The sequence below is a fragment of the Eleutherodactylus coqui genome, chromosome 2 (genome assembly GCF_035609145.1).
Source record: "Eleutherodactylus coqui strain aEleCoq1 chromosome 2, aEleCoq1.hap1, whole genome shotgun sequence".
NCBI classification, from domain to species: Eukaryota; Metazoa; Chordata; class Amphibia; order Anura; family Eleutherodactylidae; genus Eleutherodactylus; species Eleutherodactylus coqui.
In genome coordinates this window covers 262,631,499-262,650,510 of record NC_089838.1, presented here as the reverse complement: position 1 = coordinate 262,650,510, position 19,012 = coordinate 262,631,499, and the positions used below count along the sequence as shown (strand labels likewise).

The 19,012-nt window shown below is 44.5% G+C and overlaps 1 protein-coding gene across 4 annotated transcripts in view; it reads left to right on the top strand.

Annotated features, from left to right (window-relative positions):
* Nucleotides 1–19,012, top strand: part of DENND4A (DENN domain containing 4A) — a 120,718-nt gene that overhangs the window by 89,114 nt on the left and 12,592 nt on the right. For 3 of the 4 annotated variants that reach the window (XM_066592910.1, XM_066592912.1, XM_066592911.1), the window contains 15 exons: nucleotides 2,952–3,085; nucleotides 4,038–4,167; nucleotides 5,346–5,552; nucleotides 5,756–5,884; nucleotides 7,259–7,403; nucleotides 7,522–7,650; nucleotides 7,734–7,847; nucleotides 9,085–9,225; nucleotides 10,437–11,542; nucleotides 12,975–13,179; nucleotides 13,555–13,649; nucleotides 13,843–14,018; nucleotides 14,685–14,792; nucleotides 16,074–16,278; nucleotides 18,142–18,390. In XM_066592910.1, the coding sequence (XP_066449007.1) occupies nucleotides 2,952–3,085; nucleotides 4,038–4,167; nucleotides 5,346–5,552; nucleotides 5,756–5,884; nucleotides 7,259–7,403; nucleotides 7,522–7,650; nucleotides 7,734–7,847; nucleotides 9,085–9,225; nucleotides 10,437–11,542; nucleotides 12,975–13,179; nucleotides 13,555–13,649; nucleotides 13,843–14,018; nucleotides 14,685–14,792; nucleotides 16,074–16,278; nucleotides 18,142–18,390 (3,273 nt within the window). Of the gene's footprint in view, nucleotides 1–2,951; nucleotides 3,086–4,037; nucleotides 4,168–5,345; nucleotides 5,553–5,755; nucleotides 5,885–7,258; nucleotides 7,404–7,521; nucleotides 7,651–7,733; nucleotides 7,848–9,084; nucleotides 9,226–10,436; nucleotides 11,543–12,974; nucleotides 13,180–13,554; nucleotides 13,650–13,842; nucleotides 14,019–14,684; nucleotides 14,793–16,073; nucleotides 16,279–18,141; nucleotides 18,391–19,012 lie in introns of those variants that run through there. The other variant, XM_066592913.1, reaches the window with a different exon arrangement.

The following is a 19,012-nucleotide window of genomic DNA, read 5'->3' as shown; positions in this document are numbered from 1 at the left end:
AGAAACTGATGTACTTTAGCAGGCGACAGACCCTGCTGGCGGATCATTATGGGAAGGTGGGGGTCATCAGGTTGGAGTTTTTGGCCAGTTCTCTGGTTCTCTCCCATCGGATAAGTATAGTCAGAGATGTCAATCAGCTCGTCCTGCCAATAGAAATAGCATTTCCAGGATTGGCATTGTGGGGGCGTTTAGACGCAGCGAGATGTCAGCGATCCAGCCACTACTTTTATGCTAGTTGAAAGTGAGCGACAAACGAATAGTAAACTATGGCTTTGCATTTAGATGTAACGATTATCACGCATTTTCGTTCATTTGAACCAATTTTACACAATTATCGTCCTGTGTAAATGGCGCTTAACACAGTGCTATTAACAACACTGCTGCCTGTTCGTTTTCTGCAGTCCAAGGAAGAGGCAGTGGAGCGGCCATCACGTGATGGCACTCGGTTTCCTTTACCATCAGGACATAGAGCATGAAGTCTGTGACTAATTGTTGTGATACATACCAGACGTATTTAATTGCTGTGGACACCTTTTGGAGGCTTTTTTTTTTTTTTACTTAAAGGACTATTCCAAGGCTGCTATAAATATTCGAAAACAGATCACATCAGTCCTATTTGTCCTGATTATATCTGTCCATTAACTTATTTTTGCATCTGTCATTCTGCTGCCTTCTCCCGCCGCACTGTGTCTGTTTACGACCTTGACTTCTTCCATCACGTCCGCCAGTTGGGCATGCACAGTTTTAGCTTCATATTCTGCACACGTTTAAGACTGACTAGTGTTTCCGCTCCTGGCCGCCCGCCCCTCTCATTAATTTTCAAGCCGGACGTGGGGAGAGATGGACAGGACTGGAATATTGATGCAGCCCAGCACATGATCGTGACATTGGCTGGGACCAGGCCATGTGATCCACAGATCGGTGGAGAGCAGGCAGCTGAATCATATTGAAAAAGGTTTTGATAGGGACAGAAAGATTTTACACCATTGCAGTGAAACGGTCCCGGACTACCTCTTTAATTACACATGCTTTTGCTTGAGAAGTTTTGTCCTGGGTTTTATTAAACATTTAGCAGTTTTGGCTTCTGCAGCTTCTGTGTATCGAAGTATGTAGTAAGCTGCAGAATGCCTCTCATTAGCAGATCCGTCAGTGAGCTCATTAGATGGCTCGGTTTCCTGCCCTTCTCTCCCTTCCTGAACAAACCTCTAAGCCAATTTAAGACCAATTCAAAGTTCCATTTAATATGGTGCAAATTGACACTAGACAATTTAAGGAAACCTGTCACCTACCTAGAGCACCATAAAATAACTTATGGTACTGTTAGGTGAGGTGACAGCGAGCCGGGAGATGTTTTTTGTATACTCACCCGTTCCCTGGTTCCTGATGCTGAACTCCATAGCCGGATGATGACTTTTTTCAGGGCCCTGTGCTTGTGCTCTCCCATAGACTTTTATAGGAGAGCACGGGACTCTGAAATGAGTCAGATTTTCGTATGGCGCACAGACTTCAACTTATGGTGCTTTAGGCAGGTGACAGGCTCCCTTAACCCCTTGAGTGGCACACCCAGAAATTTTCCGGGACGAGCTCCACTGCTCATAGCGACATAGCCCGGAAGATTTCCGGGCTATGTATCACTATGGGAGCTGCAGAGCACAATGCCACAAGCTGTGACAGTGTGCTCTGCCTGCACAGTCCCACAGAGAACAAAGCAAGGGCTTTGAAAAACCAGCAGAAGATATTGCCAATATGCCAGCAATCTCCTGCTTTGTTTACAGGTTGCCATAGAGATCATCGGCTTGTCAGAAGCAAGCCGATGGTCTCTGTGGCAGGGAGAGCTTGGTGCTTGGCTGTCAGAGGACAGCTAGGTACCTGCTCTTACAGCAGAGATCAGAGAAAACCTCCGATCTCTGCTGTGTTAACCCTTTACATGATGCAGTCTACGTGACTGCAGCATGTAAAGGGCTGTCACCATCGGACCCCCGGAATGTGATCAGGGGGTCCTGATGGGTCCCTGTGGAAGTCCCCTAAAGGGACAAAAAAATAATTAAATAAAAATTTACAAAAAAAAAAAAGTTAAAAAATTATAAAAACACTTGTCTCCCTTTACTTTGTAAAAAATCAAAAATACAATCACACATGTGGTATCCAAGTGTCATAATGACCCAGAGAAGGAAGTTAATACATTATTTAACCCCTTAATGACATGGCCCCTTTTTTTCTTTTTTCCCCATTTCTTTTTTTCCTCCCCTGTTTAAAAAAATCACAACTTGTCCCGCAAAAAACAAGCCCTCATATGGCCATGTCAATGGAAAAATGAAAAAGTTATGGCTCTTGAGACGCAACTGCAAAATTAGTTGAAATTCAATGATTAGACCATTTTAAAAAACCTGCCCTGGTGGGCACGACAGGGTGGTAGGAAACCCGCCACTCAAGGGGTTAAATGTCCCCTTTAAAAGTTAATGAAATTATTAAGGGAGAATACATTTTATGACTTGAATCATTTTTAGTTTTCATCTGACACGGTTATGATAGAACTATATACAAAAAATGTACAAAGTGCTCCCTAGTTGCCTATTTCATGAACATGACACAAGGGTCCCTGAATTCTCACTCCAAGATGCAGGGAGGATATTTATTAAACTAATTGCAGCACAATTCTAGTTTTATTTTTATTTTAAAAGCGGTTTACACGTCTTGTGCCAAATTATGTGTTTTTGGATGCTTTTCGCACAACGGGGTGCGGCTTAAAATGTGGTAAATTACAGTAAAATTGTGCGAGGAAAAAAGGCATAAAATAAGCCAACTAATCTGCTGTGTAAGGTTAGAGAGAAGCGTCTACTAATGTATACTTTGCTTAAAGTCATAGTGACATCTCGAATCCTATCACGTAAGCTGTCCTATATCATTGGCATACAGTAGCTATACACATTGTTTGCTGATATTTCCTTCAGGTGGATGTAGACAAGTCTGGAGATATGCGTCTCATTGAGCTGGATGAGTCCCACAGGAGTGAGCACACTGTGTTTATTACACCGCCTGAAATCCCCCATTTACCAAATGGGGAGGAACACCCGAAGAACTACAGGTAGTGTTATAAACCCGAATTATGTATACATTATGATTACGCTGTGTTCACTTCAGCGTTTCTCTCCTTGGGAGTGTTGGGCTTGGCATACAGTATACTTTACCGGGATAGTGCCGAACAGACCTCATTAAGTCTAATGGGGGCCTTCCAGCATGTGGACATAAATAGTGCAGCTTACTATCTTATTTTGTCTGGGTATGTTGCTGGATATGAGCTAGAGGCTTCAAATGTAGCTCCCAGTACAGGTGTGAACAGAGCCTTAGGTGCTGACATCCCAATTGTTGGGTTTCTGACATTCCATAAGACTATTTTTTGTTTCAAAGGTATTTATTGGTACCTTTAACACATAACGTCGCAATAACCCCTCACAGGGGAATATAAAGATATATTTTGCATAAAAGTTTAAAAACACATGAGATAACGGTAACAAATGTATATATGCTCTGTTCTGAAAAACAGTGCAAGAGTAGAAAAGCATTGGTGGTACTTAGGCGAATTTCAGGGGTGGGATAAGCTGGGAGTTTTTTTTACTGATGGAGGGGTGACCCAAAAAAAGCATAATTCTGGCATTGTGTATAAATAATGCGTAACTTTTTTTTGTCTTATAAACATGAAAAAAGTTTTTCTTTTAAAACTTTAAATACCTTTTTATTTTTTCTAATAATTAAAACTTTTTTTCTTTTTTTTAAACTCATTTTACACTTCTTTTAAAATTCTCCTTAGGGGGACTTAAACTTGCGATCGTTTGATCGCTCCTAGACTATAATACAATACTCTATATGCAATATCATAGTATTACATTATATCTCATTCTGACAGGCAATAAGATAGGCCCCATGGAGTTTCATAGCAATGGTTCCTGCGTTCTCAAGTGAGCGTGCAGTTCAGATCTACGTATAGCAGGTTATCTAATAATGAAAACATCTAACATAATGTGTTTCCCGATCTTCAGCTACAGCGGGTTTCCTGTTCTCACAATGGACCTATTTGACACTCCGGATGGGCTCTTAAAAACCCATAGGCTTTCCACTAAAGTTGCAGTACCCTGCAGTCCTTCTCCGATGTTCAGGAGAACTAAACAGGTAGGTCAGCCAGGGAATCTCTGCAACGAGAAGTAGTTGTCAATATCTATATGCAGTAATGTATACTGCTGCCAGTCATACACGAAACATGTAAAAGTACACAGCAATACAGTAGGGGTCGAATGACCCTTTTTTGCTACTTTGTAGATGATTAAGCAGGCAAAAAAATTAAATTTGCACTTCCTGTCAAAAATTTACATTTTTTTTTCCTACTGAATTTGACTTATATTATGCCTCCTTGAAGACCATGCCTTGATTTTCTTGTCACTTTTCAAGTTTGACCAGAAGAGTTGTAAATTGTACTGCCAAATTGTTACACTGCACATCTCTAATAGAGATGAGCGAGCGTACTCGGACACGCCCCTTTTTCGCCCGAGCGCCACGATTTTCGAGTACTTCCGTACTCGGGCGAAAAGATTCGGGGGGCGCCGTGGGTGAGTGGGGGGGGGGGGGGGGTTGCAGCGGGGAGTGGGGGGGAGAGGGAGAGAGCTCCCCCCTGTTCCCTGCTGCTACCCCCCGCGCCGCCACGCCTCCCCCTGGCGCCCCCCGAATCTTTTCACCCGAGTACTGAAGTACTCAAAAATCGCGGTGCTCGATCGAGTAATTACTGGAAACGAGTACGTTCGCTCATCTCTAATCTCTATCACTATTAGTGGCCTGGAAGGGAAGTCCTCTACTGTTAGACTAACTTGTGAAAAGGAGGTTATCACAAAAGTCAGGCTGGACTGATTTACAAGAGTTAAAAGGGTTGTCCAGTTGTAAGTTGTTATTATAGGCCATTAATAGTAATCAGCGGGGCCTAACGCCCGGGATTTCTGCTGATCAGCCGGATGGGTGCTCTCATGCATGGAGCTGGTTTCCGCAGGAGGCAAGCAACTTCGGTTTCCCTGCAGTAGCCTGGCATAGTATTGCAATAAAAGTTTCCATCCACTTTAATGGGAACGTTGTCTGCAATACTAAGCCAGGCCACTGCAGAGGGAATGGAGAGCTGTCTGATCGCTGCAGATCAGATTAGTGCACAAGCTCACTAGCCCAGAAAACAACTGCTCAAGCGGAGATCCCAGGCATTAAATTCCTGCTGATCTGCAGTGGATGGCATAGGCTAAGGTTAGGCCATCCATAGTTTTCTACTAGGCAGTCCTTCAATTTAGGGTAATTCTTCTGTGTTACTTTTGTAGGAGATCAAATCAGCTCATAAAATAGCGAAACAGTACTCGTCTATCCCCCAAATGTGGTCCAGATGTCTGCTGAAGCACTGCTATGGCCTGTGGTTTATATGCCTGCCTGCATATGTCAAAGTCTGCCATTCCAAAGTGAGAGCTCTGCGTACCGCATACGACATCCTGCGGAAGATGCAGGCCAAGAAAATCGAATCTCCCGATGAGGTAAACATTTGATTACATTTTTGACTTGCAGAAATGTCTGTGATTAACTATAACACATCTGCAGGTTGTACTGAGTAGGTAATGCATTCTGTAATACTTCATTACACAGATTGCATACTTCCAAGTGTAGGAAATACCAGGTACTGTGCATCAACTGCAGCAGCAAAGACTGATACAGCCGTGATTGTCTTTGTGTGTTCCAGGTGTGTTATCGTGTTCTCATGCAGCTGTGTGGTCAGTACGGGCAGCCGGTCCTTGCAGTTAAAGTCTTATTTGAAATGAAGAAAGCTGGAGTGCAGCCCAATGCCATCACTTATGGATATTATAATAAGGTAAGTAGGCTAGTATGCCTGGGAATGGATCCTGTATGTGCCTCCATTATCTGCTCTCTCCTTTAGCCTCAACATAGTTGAGTCTATGTATACACTAATCAACATAGTGATGTCACAGCACAGGGATAAGCAGCACCGTGATGTCACAGCACAGGGATAATCAGCACCGTGATGTCACAGCACAGGGATAATCAGCACCGTGATGTCACAGCACAGGGATAATCAGCACCGTGATGTCACAGCACGGGGATAAGCAGCACCGTGATGTCACAGCACGGGGATAAGCAGCACCGTGATGTCACAGCACGGGGATAAGCAGCACCGTGATGTCACAGCACGGGGATAAGCAGCACCGTGATGTCACAGCACGGGGATAAGCAGCACCGTGATGTCACAGCACGGGGATAAGCAGCACCGTGATGTCACAGCACGGGGATAAGCAGCACCGTGATGTCACAGCACGGGGATAAGCAGCACCGTGATGTCACAGCACGGGGATAAGCAGCACCGTGATGTCACAGCACGGGGATAAGCAGCAGCGTGATGTCACAGCACGGGGATAAGCAGCAGCGTGATGTCACAGCACGGGGATAAGCAGCAGCGTGATGTCACAGCACGGGGATAAGCAGCAGCGTGATGTCACAGCACGGGGATAAGCAGCAGCGTGATGTCACAGCACGGGGATAAGCAGCAGCGTGATGTCACGTAAAGAAATTAGCACAGTCACCCAGAAATAGCACACTGCAAATTATTTCACTATTTCTGGGTGACTGTGCAAATAATTTCACTGTCACAATACAGGGATATTGCACACAGCAGTGTCACAATAATCAGATAATGTGCACAATAATAAATTGTAAGCTTTTGCGGGGCTCTTACTCCTATTGTTCAAAATGTTTATTAGTTCAAAGAGGTTATTCAAAAATCGACTTCTATCACCTGTCCAAAGGATAGGCAGCATAAGTCTGATTGGTGGAGACCTCACCACTGAGACCCCCACTGATCCCAAGATTGGGGGTCACATGTCCCCCTCTTCTTAATATTGTTGGCTCACTGCACTCCTTGCAGTGAGGAGGAGATGGAAGGGAGCTGCAGTTAAGCGTGTGCAGTGCCACTCCATTCATTTCAATGGGATTGATGGAAAAAGCAAACAACAAGTAAGTGCCCTGTTATCTCCAGCAGTCCCACTGAAGATGAACTGGACAACCCTTTTAACTCTTGTAAATCAGTCCAGCCTGACTTTTGTGATAATCTTTTAATACCGTATATAATATCTGATTTTATCTGTACATATTCCCTCTGCTATATACTAAGTATCAGGTTTATCTATCCCATCCATTATGCATGGCAGGAAATAATACCTCCATTTTACAGGCTGTTCTGGAAAGTGTGTGGCCCTCTGGGAACCGAGGAGGTTATTTCCTGTGGATAAAGGTCAGGAATGTTCTTCATGGAGTGGCTCAGTTTAAGAGAGCCTTGAAGAAGCAGCATTCTGCAGCACCACATGCTCCGCCGTCAGGTAATATCGTAGTACTGTAACGCTAGTAAGGATGCAACGGGGACATCTAGTAATGTCACAGGAGTGAAAGTTCGAGGTTTTAATGTTTTTCTCTGTCTTCTCTCCCATTCGTCTTTAGATAGCAGTGATCTGGACGCAGTGAGTCATGGCAGTATGGACAGCTCTATTGATATGAATGCCACAGATCAGCCATCGTTCAGTACAGATGTTACCGGCACTGACCCTGCAGATGACAGATCTAGCACAGGTTTGTGGGAGGACCAGGATCGTTTCTTTTGGTTTTCCCCTGACCTATTGAGACGACTACTAATGAGTTACTTGAATCTGTAGGTGGCCAGTCTGATCTGGGATACAGCTCCTTATCCAAGGAAGAGGTCCGCAGAGGGGCGGTGCATGATATACAAGAAGAACAGGAAGACTCTAGAGGGAGCGACTCCAGCTCATGTAGGTTCATATGTTACCTTTACTAATTATTGGCCAACTCAATGAGTTTAAGATTTGCTCTGCTCTAAACTAAAGAAGTCAAGATGGTATCCATGTTGCTTTGTCACTCTGATGCATTTGTGTTCTGATTTAGTACACCATGTATTAAAAGCGTTGTCTAGCCTTTAGAAATTGGTGGTCCAGCCCATCAATATCTGGTTGGTGAGAATCCAGCACTTTGCCACCCCAGCAATTAGCTGATTGAAGGGGCTGCGGCGCTCGTTGGAAGGCTGCAGCCTTTTCAATGTTGAGATTGAGCAAAATCTTGTTCTTGTTCAAAACTCGATATTATGTAGCGCCGCCGTTCCGAGTACTACAGACTTGTCCCATCCAAGGGAATTTTAGCATTCAGAATGACCGCTACAACTAATACAGCATTCAGAGCGCTTACAGGATTGTGCCTAGATGTAAACATTGAAGAGGCTGCAGTACTCGGCCGAGCACCACAGTCCCTTCAGTCAGCTGATCGACAGGGGGCCCAAGAGGTGAAGCCCCTCCAATTAGATATTGTTGGCCTATCCTGGATAACTTCTTTCATTTCAAGTTTTGTAGTTATTGTGAAATAGCAGCTTTGTAAATAAGGACAGCATTTCTGAACTCCATTCATTCCTCAGGTACACCCAACAAATCATGATTGGGGGGTATTCTATAGAGAGAAGACCTGAGGTGTTGACAAGAATTATAGTACCGGAGTTGAAGAACATGGCTCAAGACCAATGTTTCCCAAATTCCAGACCTTATGACCTTTTAATAGGTCATTGGCTTCCTCTGGATCAACAGAGGGGGGGGGGCCTGACACAGGCTGACCTGAATGGACATTTTTTTTTTTTTTAAAGCCTTGCATGGTATGTTTTCAGGATTTCCTCAGTGTTGCACAGGTGATGTAAATATTGTCAGTGCCTCAGACTTTGCCACAGGGGTTCTTTTTTCATGAGGAGTGGAGTTTAGGAAACACTGATCTAGAAAATACTTCTAAAAGAAGAAAACTGGAAAACTGTTAGCAAACTGGAGTTAGGGAAGCTGAATGCTGCTTTTGCAGTCCTTAGATATGGATAAGTGGGAAGACGATCCAGAAAGAAAGTGCTATCAGTCATAAGTCTGAAGTCTTTTAACCTTTTATGGACATCTCGTATTTAAAATGCTTAAAGCTGTCTAAGTATCGATTTCCTTAATGTATTTCATTTTTTTTCCACTGAAGTATCGGAGACAGAGAGTTCTAAGGGCAGCCGGGATGGGCTTCCTCAGCTGCTTAGTCCCATTTCTCAAGCTGGCAAGTCCACATCCAGTATAGTTCGGAAGGAGGTCAAACCAGAAAAAATGGCTGAAACAGTCGGTGCAGGCAAGTAGCTATCGCCATGTATTATGTACTCATGCATAAAGTATGATGTTTCCATATTTCCTAATGACAAAAAAAAAATTCACTTCAAGTATACTTTTTTGTGGGACAATAAAGCGTGGCATGCAACAAAAAAAATGTACAGAAACATCAGGAAGGTCAGCCGTAAACAAAAGTATGCACTTGATCATTTATAGCAATACGTTTTAATGCGGCTTTTGTGTAAAAACATAAAGGCTTTACCAGTGACTAAAACGTGATCTAGAGACAGCCCATTAGTTATACATCTGTTTCCAGGAAGCGTTTCAGTTCTGCACTCTTCTGGTGCACAGTATACCGTATAGTCTTCACAACTCTACATGTTTCATATTTTCATACAGACAGGAGTAATATTGTACATAGACGTACAATGCTTTCTATAGGTTCATGTAGCTGCTCCCTCTAGTGGACATATCTGTAATAATGCTTTTATTTATAGGGACAGTAAGGTGCAAGCTTTAGGCCGGGCTCACATGAACGTATCTTGTAGTGTGCGGCATGCTGCCAGTATGCAATGACATTGCTTACTGGCCGTGTGCCGTCTATTGCTAAGTACGTTTTTGGCGTGTATGTGTGTGTAATATGCACCAAGGTAGAGCATGCTGCGATTTTTATTGCACACATATCTTACACAATTCCTGTGAGCGGCAACATGGCTGCCTATGAGATATTGGTACAGCGTATTACGTGCACAAAACCTGCTCACGTAATTTTTGCTATTACTATACGCTCATGTGAGACAGCCCTTAAGGTGATATTTTGAAACCATTCCTTTAAATCCTACCCATATGGTGGGGGATATTTGTCTGAATGGTGGAGGTTACGACTGCTGGGACGCCCACCAATCACTAGAACAGGTGTCCCGTGTGTTTCCGGATATGAGGGGAGCAGCATGCATGCTGCCTGTTCCTTTCATCTCTATGGGGGTGAAGAGAAGCAGAGTACAGCGACAGATGAGTGAACTGATAGCACACATGCTTGACCACTGCTCCATGGGACTTGTCATGTATGTGTCCCTTCATCAGCAGAGTGTTAGAAGGGAAACTTTAATCCTAATGCATACCATTAAAAGTACAAGGGATGAATTATTTACCTTAGAATGGAGGAATGAGAAATCCTATCAAGATATGTTGTTTATGGTTTTCATTTATCTAGTTTTTTTGCTCCCATTTCAGGAAATGCAGCCGGACTTCTATTTGCCTCCTCGTTTGAAGATGCCAGGGAAAGTGAAGTATACCAAAGCTGGAGTTTACATAGCAGGCGCAAGGGTGCCATGGAGCCAGGTTTGAAAGATCTATCAGAATGGGGAACTAATAATGGACCATACAAGCAAGAACATATCGCAGATCTGCTAATCGGTGGCGCCGAACAGGAAGAAAAAACTGGTAAAATGCTTCACAAACTGGGAGCCGATGCAAAGATTCTCAGTGGAGCACTCCAAAACAGTATTCCTCGCCCAAAGACCTTGGACATCAAAAGGGCATCTCCGAGGAAGGAACTTGTGAGTATGACCAAGGAGTGGAGTGATGATGAGTCTCCAGTGGGGGAAGAGGGGGACACAGACAAGGCTGACTCTCCAGTCATTTTTGACCTTGAAGATCTTGACAATGACATTGTAGAAAGCAAGCCGCAAAAGACAAATGACCAAAGGGCGAAACTTTTAGAGAGAAGCATCAGCACTAGCTCATCAATATCAGTGTTCCCAGCCAAGCCCGCGGAGAAGACAGACGTAAAAGTAGGATTAGACCCTCTGTCAATGCTAGCAGCAGAGACCGAGCAAGAAGAAGAAACTGAGGACGTGTCGGACAAAACCCTCCTAACACCATCTGCTAAAAGGGACCTTGCTGAAGAGATTGAGATGTACATGAATAACATGAGCAGTCCATTGGCCAGTAGGGCACCAAGCATGGACCTACAAAGGAGCACCTCTGATCAGTATAAGAGCTCTAAAGCTATACCCCTCTGCCGACGCTCAAGTCTTCCCTCAACACCTCCGCAGGCACCGCGATTAACAAAGTCAAAAACGTACCATGTGAAACGTGAGGAGAAGCAACGTGGCAGGCTCTGGTCCTCCCCTGCGTCCTCACTGGGAAGTCCAAAAACGGACTACCCTCCAGATTCCACTGTTGCATTGATGTCCCCAACAGCTTTTAACTTCGACACAATTCTTACTCCTAAGCTTGATGTGCTGAAAAGCAGCATGTTCTCTGCTGGCAAAGGAGTTGCTGAGAAGGCCACCAAATGGTACTCAAAGATTGCGAACTACACCGGCCCTGGGAAGGTAACGAATACTCAGATGTGTCTGTTATGCATGTTACTGAAGTTATCCCCTTTGCTCGATGTTCTTATTGCTTGGAAAATGTCAAAAGAATTGCAAGTCTTAAAGGGGTTTTCCAGTGAATTACTATTGATGACCTATACTCAGGATAGTTCATCAATAGTTGATCGACCAGGGTCCGTCGCTCGGGACCCCGACTGAACAGCTGAGCGAATGCATGCTGTCAGCGCCGCAAATACACAGAGTTTTGGAGCAGAAGCCTCTGTGCCCGACCTATGTGTAGTGGCCAGCGCTTGTAACTGCAGGCATGGCTGCCATTGAAATCAATGGTGCGTTATTTTCTTGTCAACATGTCCTCTTAATAACAAGTGACTGTTCTACCATCAGTTGCTAAAAAGTCTATTCAAGCAATATGGTTGTCACTTTCAAAAATGGGCGTTGCAGCTAAAAGAATAAAATGCTAGCATATTTGTAAATAAATGAGATCTAGGTCCCCTGTCCACGGGCGTGATTTACCGCCGGCGAATCACGCAGTCTGGCGCTTTCCATAGCAATGCGCTGGCCCCGTGTCCACAAGCAGAGAATCATTGTGATTCTCCGCTCGCGGCCGGCAATTTTCAGTATGCTGCAAATTGCCGCGATTCTCCGCGGTCAGCCTATCTGTGCCCGCTCCTGCTCCCAGGCGGCGGCTCCCGCGGCAGAGATTCACCGCGGGACTTTGCAACGCCCGTGGACAGGGGACCTTAGGCTGGCTGCACATGAGCGGGTCGAATTCCGCACGGTGAGCTGCTGTTGGACATGTGCAGTACAGATTTTTTTTTTTAAACTTCTGCTTTTCCCGCATCATCGCCTAATGATGATGTGGAATCCGCGACCTTTCTTCAATGGAAGCTGTCCACGCGGAATCCACACAAAAATAGAACACGCTGCGATTTCCGCTCGTGTAGAGGAAAGTGTTTTTTAATAGCATGTTATGGGCACTGTTTGCCACTAAACCCGGAGGCGGATGCCCGTGTGCAGACGGCCTTAAAAGGATATTCCAGCTAAGCACATTTATAAAATATTATCTTTGAAATGCCTAGTGGATAGATGATAGATGGTTGATGGTTTTTGGCTGACATACCCCTTTAACAACAACATTTTTAATATCCTAATAACGACTGATGTATGAATGAATGGTTATTTTACCATTTGGGGTGGATATGTAGAATTAAATACACTACATTGTATCCTCCCCTTTTAGACCATCTCTTTGAGAGGACTACTCTCTTATGCAGACCAGAGTTTCTGTGATAGATTTTCAGTTCTACCATATATTATATATACTGGCCATCTTCTCTGAGAAGACCTCCCCCTAGAAGACTCCTCTTCAATGCAACGATGGTTGGGGATCTCAGAAAGGTTTCACTCTATTATTTCTTTCAAAATCCCGTAGGATCAGAACTCTGACCGTATGAGCCTGTGTTCAAGTGGAGCCGGAGATGCAGAATCGGGCTCTCTCAATGAAGATGACTTTGAAGGCATCCCCTCCTCACGGGACACTGACCTCACCACTACCAACTACTCTGTGGGGATGAGTAGAACCAGTCTGGAGAGCAACACTTCCCAAGAGGGCAACACAAAGCAGCTCTACAACAGTAGTAAGTATTAAAGTGGGGTTATCCCACCATTAAATATCGTATTTATTGTGTAGCTCATAAAAATGAATAATGCATCCTGTTAATGTGCCATTGTAAGAAGGGACTATATTGTCAGCTGCCAGAGAGGGAAGGAGACTTATTCTATCCAGAGCCCATTCCTCGCAGCACAGAGGGGACACAGAAAAAGTAAAAAAATTATGAAAAAGGAATTTGTGTGTTAGAAGCGCTGTATATTGCTCTACACCAGCTGTTAACAGCCTCGCAGGACTTTTAGCATAAAGATAATTATGTGATGACCCCCTTAATAACAGGAAACCTTCTAGGGAGGAAGTTTTGAAATTGATGATACTAACCCATGTCTTTTCTTAAATACAGGCTCCCCTTCTAGGATCACAATAAACTACAAAACCGAACCTCATTCCTCGTGCAATTCCAGCAGTACCACTGTCTTCCAGAACTACGCCATGGAGGTGAGCAGAGTTAATTACTGCATACTCTGTTTGCTGTTCTCAATGAATGCAGTTTAGGCACTGCATGCTCTCTTCGAGTGTGTGTGTGTATGTATGTATGTACAGTATATGCACACACATACATATTCTAATGTGTTTGTAAAAATTACCACTTTACATGAACGTCTTAAACAGTTTGCACTTTTCTCTGAAGGTCCTAATCTCCAGCTGCTCGCGATGTCTGACTTGTGATTGTCTAGTTCATGATGAAGAGATTATGGCAGGTTGGACAGCAGATGACTCAAATCTTAACACAACATGCCCTTTCTGTGGCAGTCCCTTCTTACCCTTCCTAAATATTGAAATCCGAGACTTGCGCCGCCCTGGCAGGTAAGGCTCCTGTAGTTGGTTTGAAGGATAGAAATATATAAGACTAACACAGCAGCAGAGTATATCTAGTAGAAATCCAAAATCAAGAACAAAACTGATTATGAAAGACATAACGTAATTTGTATAGCTTGGATAGAAGGGAGAGGAGGGGACATGATGGAAACCTTTATATATGTTACAGAAGGGAGAAGGGGGGACATGATGGAAACCCTTTATATATATCTTGCAAGAGGAAAAAAGGGAGAGCAGGGACATGAGCATATAGCCATCCTAAGGCTGCCTGCAGACGGCCGGGTTGGATCCCACTGCGAGAATTCTCGCAGCGGGATGCGGCCCCCTGCAGAGGCCTGCGGCTCACCCGGTCCCGGTGTCTTTAGTCTCTGCTATGCGCCAGCTGCCAGCCAGCCGTCGCATGCGCAGAGCGGAGCTGGCCCGTCACTACTGACATTTCTGTTCGGGCCTCTGTGAGACCCGCACAGAAACAGAACATGCCGTGGCTGTGTGCAATGCAACTCTGTGCAGGCGGGCACGGGCGGAAATTCTGCGGAAAATCCCGCTGCAGAATTTCCGCCCCGTGTGCAGGGGGCCTAACAGAGAAGTATCGATAATATGTGTATGTTGTTATATTAGCCAATGCATATTCCCTCACCATTCTTTCTGTATTAGATACTTTCTGAAAGCCAGTCCATCTACAGAGTACATGCCAATTCCTCCTGGTCCATCTCAGAGACCCAAGTCTGAAATTCTCACTCCTACGTTTTCTCTTACTCCAAGGTTGGTACTTTGTTTTGTACAGCAATTTTACATTGAGCATTTACTTTTAAGCATCTTCTGAGATGTCACTGAATCATGCAATCCCAGTGCAGTGAAGATTCTTCTGTAAATTCAGGGATGTGAAGATCAGCCAGCAGACAAAGGGATATTGTGCTTGAAGGAGTACCACAGTCCCTGTGTAACAGTGAACCATCCCTTTAAGCTTTAAAACACAGGGCAGTTTTATGAGTTGCCCCATAGTTTCACTTATCAGTTAACAGTACGGGCACCAGCATCTATTTCCCATGCACTGGTAACATGCAGACTTTCATACGTTCACCATAGTCCTGGAGGATTATCGGATGGTACCTACTTGTAAAGGTTGGGAATCCAATAACCACAGTATACTAGGAAAGTACTTGTTTTGTCATTTCTTTAATCATTTAAGGCAGGGGTGTCAAACTCATTTTCACCGAGGGCCACATCAGCCTTATGGTTGCCTTCAAAGGGCCGATTCTACTTGTTAATTGTAAGACAGTATAGTAAAAGCGAACCCCATAGTGGCCCGATTGATAATAAGGTCCCCCACAGCTCCCAGTGGCGCACACTAATAAATATATATAAATATATATATATATATATACATACATACACACACAGACGCACACATATACGTACAGACACACACACACACACGCTAAGGAGGAGCAGCTGCTCTAACTCTGCAGCTGCTCCTCCTTAGCGTTGCTCTCCTCGCTGCAGAGATCATGTTCTCCGCACTCTTCTTCCCTCCTCCGCGGCCGTTGTCAGTCTATCAGCACTCCTCTATTACTGTCTGAACTAGACAGAACAAGCCGAGAGAAGATCGCCTACTGACGGCAGCACAGAGGTGAGGGAACTTTGTGCACAGCCGACGGGACACAGAAAATGAGGCGGCGGGCCTTGTGTTTGACACCTGTGATTTAAGGGATCTAAATCGGAGACTCTTTTCGATACTCTTATGTTATTCCTAAGAACTTCATGTTCTATTGTCATAGGGAGTCCCGTGTCCCCCTCTCCTCCTCTCGGCTGGCTCACTGCACCCCTGCTGTGAGAAGGAGACTGATGGAAACTGCGGTCACGCATGCGCCTTGCTGCTCCATTCATCTTCAGTGGGGCTAACAGATAGCGGAGTACAAGCGCTCTCTCTCTCTGGCGGCCCCATCGATGATGAAGGACCTTTATTATCTGAAACTATAACACCCCTTTAATCACAAAGGATTATTACTAGATATATAAACCTTTTCTGTGTTTTTATTTTAGTAGCAAAACAAAATCTGAGGAGTCCAATGTCAGGATTATACCGATCCCGACGGGAAGGAGGAAGAAAGATGGCAGTGAATCAACATCTCCAAGTCTCCCTGTAGTGAGAAGCATCAGTACGTTCAGCCCTCTGGATGAGAAGCCATCTTGCAATCTGAGCCATGTTTCGACTGGCAGCCTGCCTACTAACTTTCAGACATCCGCTGTATGTGACCCTGTAATCCTACATTAACATGCTCATGTAACAGTGTCTGGGCACCCGCTCTTCTAACAAATTTTAGGTTGACCCCAAAAGTACATTTAGGCTTTGTCTATAGAAGCACAGGCTCACCTTATGCCTCATTTTTAATCTAATGTGAAAATTGAGAAGATGGTTGAACCTATGATGGTTCTGTGTGGACATGCAGGTCTCTAACTAGTATCCTACATGATGAGCACATCAACTCTTATTCTCTCTCACGTCATTGTGGTTAAAATGTCACCTTGTTTGCAGCTTCCTGCTCTATCTTAAGGCCCTTTTGCACGCATTGATTATCACTCAAAATCCGTTCAAATGGCTGAAAGTGAGCGATAATCGTTACATGTAAGCGCGGGCAGTCGTGCACTAATCGTTCACTTGTCGTTAGCCTAGGTTTTTAGGCTGGCATAAAACCCATTGTTTGGCCGTTGGAAATTTGTTCAGTTTGACCTACTTAACACAAGCCCATTAAAAGGGTGGTATTGGAGAAAAGTCCTTGGTGGGGATTTAAAAGGATCTTGTCACCATGTTCATGCTGCCTACACCACAGGCAGTATGAGCCCAAGACAGGTATGCTCATTACCCCCATGTATGTGGTGTTCTGAAAATGTTTAGTATTTATAAATACACTTTGAAGTTTGGCTTTGAGTAAAGGCTCCTGTCCACGGACGATATTGCATTGCGTTACTCGCAGCGATAATCCGTCCGCGAGTAACGCGGTGCACGCTTTCCATAGACTTAACTATGGAAAGTGCAGCCCCCTGTCCACGAGCGGAGAATCATAGCGATTCTCCGCTCACAGGACTCAAATCACACCATGATGCGATTTGCTGCAATTCTTCAGATAGGCTCACCGCAGAGAACTGTCAGTTCTCTCCCGGGCGGCGGAATGTCGCTAGCGATATTCCTCCTCACCTGTAGACGGGGCCTTCAATAGGCGGACGGCACCTTCCTCTCTCCAGCCTCATCATGTAGAGTGACAGCTTTCTTCCCTTTATGAATAGGGATAGAGCTGTCGGCCCTCTTGCTGCAAACGGATAGAGACTGGCGCAGCCTGCCTCCGTAGCTCCGAGTTCAGCTCAGAGCCAAACTTCAAAGTGTTTCAGAATAAACCATGCATGGGTGTAAGGAGCATGCCTGTCCTGGGTTCATGCTGCCTGTGGTTCGGGCAGCATGTACCTAGTGACAGTATCCATTTAAGAAGGGCCATGTGCCAATATTGTAGAATATAAAAGTTGCATATTTTTGCGCAAGCCACACTTGTGCAGTAATTTGTGACTTTTTGTCCTTTTTTCACCACCCTCGGCATGTTAAACATGAGTAGGGTTTAGCAGAAGGGATAGGAGCGACCTACAACCCAGGAAATTTACTATAATTTACAACAGAAACAAGTGTAAAGTATTGCACATATTTATGCCACATTTATTAAGAGACATGCGCCTCTGTAACTTGTGGCCATTGTACCTTGAAGGGTTCTGTATGGATCAGCCCAGGTGGACTTTGATTTGGTAAATACCCTTCTTTATATGGGGCCTCTATCCGGTCCTATTGTTGGAATATGAAAAGTATATAAGCGTATTTTGCTTAGTGATAAATCCCATAGAGCTGTCTGATGTGTCAGTGAATGAAAGCTTCATCATTTTAGTTCTAGTGTTGGGAAACCGTGTTTTACTAATTCAGTGAATGAAGAGGAAGTATTAACTGTCCCTAATATTTGATGTAACGTAACCTAAGGATAGCGGTGCCTGTGCTACCATGACCCTTCATAGATGCCGTCATGCTGTTCATACCTTCTACAACTAACGTCCACCCTCTATCCTCTGATTTCAGGAGCCTCTGGACTGGAGGATGTCGCACCCTGAGCCCATCACTGTCCCTTACCTCAGCCCCCTTGTGGTGTTGAAAGAATTGGAAAGCCTGCTGGAGAATGAGGGGGACCCAGCTATTGCTGTTCCGGGTTTTGTGGACCACCACCCCATTGTTTTCTGGAACTTGGTGTGGTATTTTAGAAGACTGGATCTTCCTAGTAATTTGCCGGGATTAATCTTATCTTCAGAACATTGCAACAGACATTCCAATGTAAGCGGAGATCTGCATCTAAGCAGTGACACATGGGGGGCGTCATGTTAAAGGGGAATTCCCATTAATGTCTGATATATAATATCTGATCCACTACCTCATGGGCATAGTACTTACCTGCTAGATATATTCTTCTTCTGCTTGCGTTACACTGCAGCTCTTTCTGGTTGCTGTATGTAATGTTTGGCAGCGTAAGATACATTTTTTTATATGGCATGTCAGGGGACATTTGTTATTCGTCCTGCCATACTTTATCTGAAAATGAGCAAAACCAGGTGATTTTCATTCCAGCTTCTACAATGTATTAAGGCCCTTTCTATTAGTGTTGATCAGGTACAAATGACTGTTTCCCCGATCATCAGCTGACAGACGAGCAAATGCTTGTTCATCGGTTAATTAGATCTTTCATGTGTGCAGAAATATGCTTGCTGGTTGGCAGCACTTCCCTCCTCCACCATTTAGACAGGAACGTTCAGTCAACCAATGCCGTCTGTATGAGGACAAAAGGTCCTATTAAGGATTGTTTGTCCCCATACTACCAGTCGTCTGCCACAGTAACGAGTGCCGATCGGCATGCTATTTGTTGATTGGCGGTTGTTAAATGGGCAGAAAGTCTGTTTGT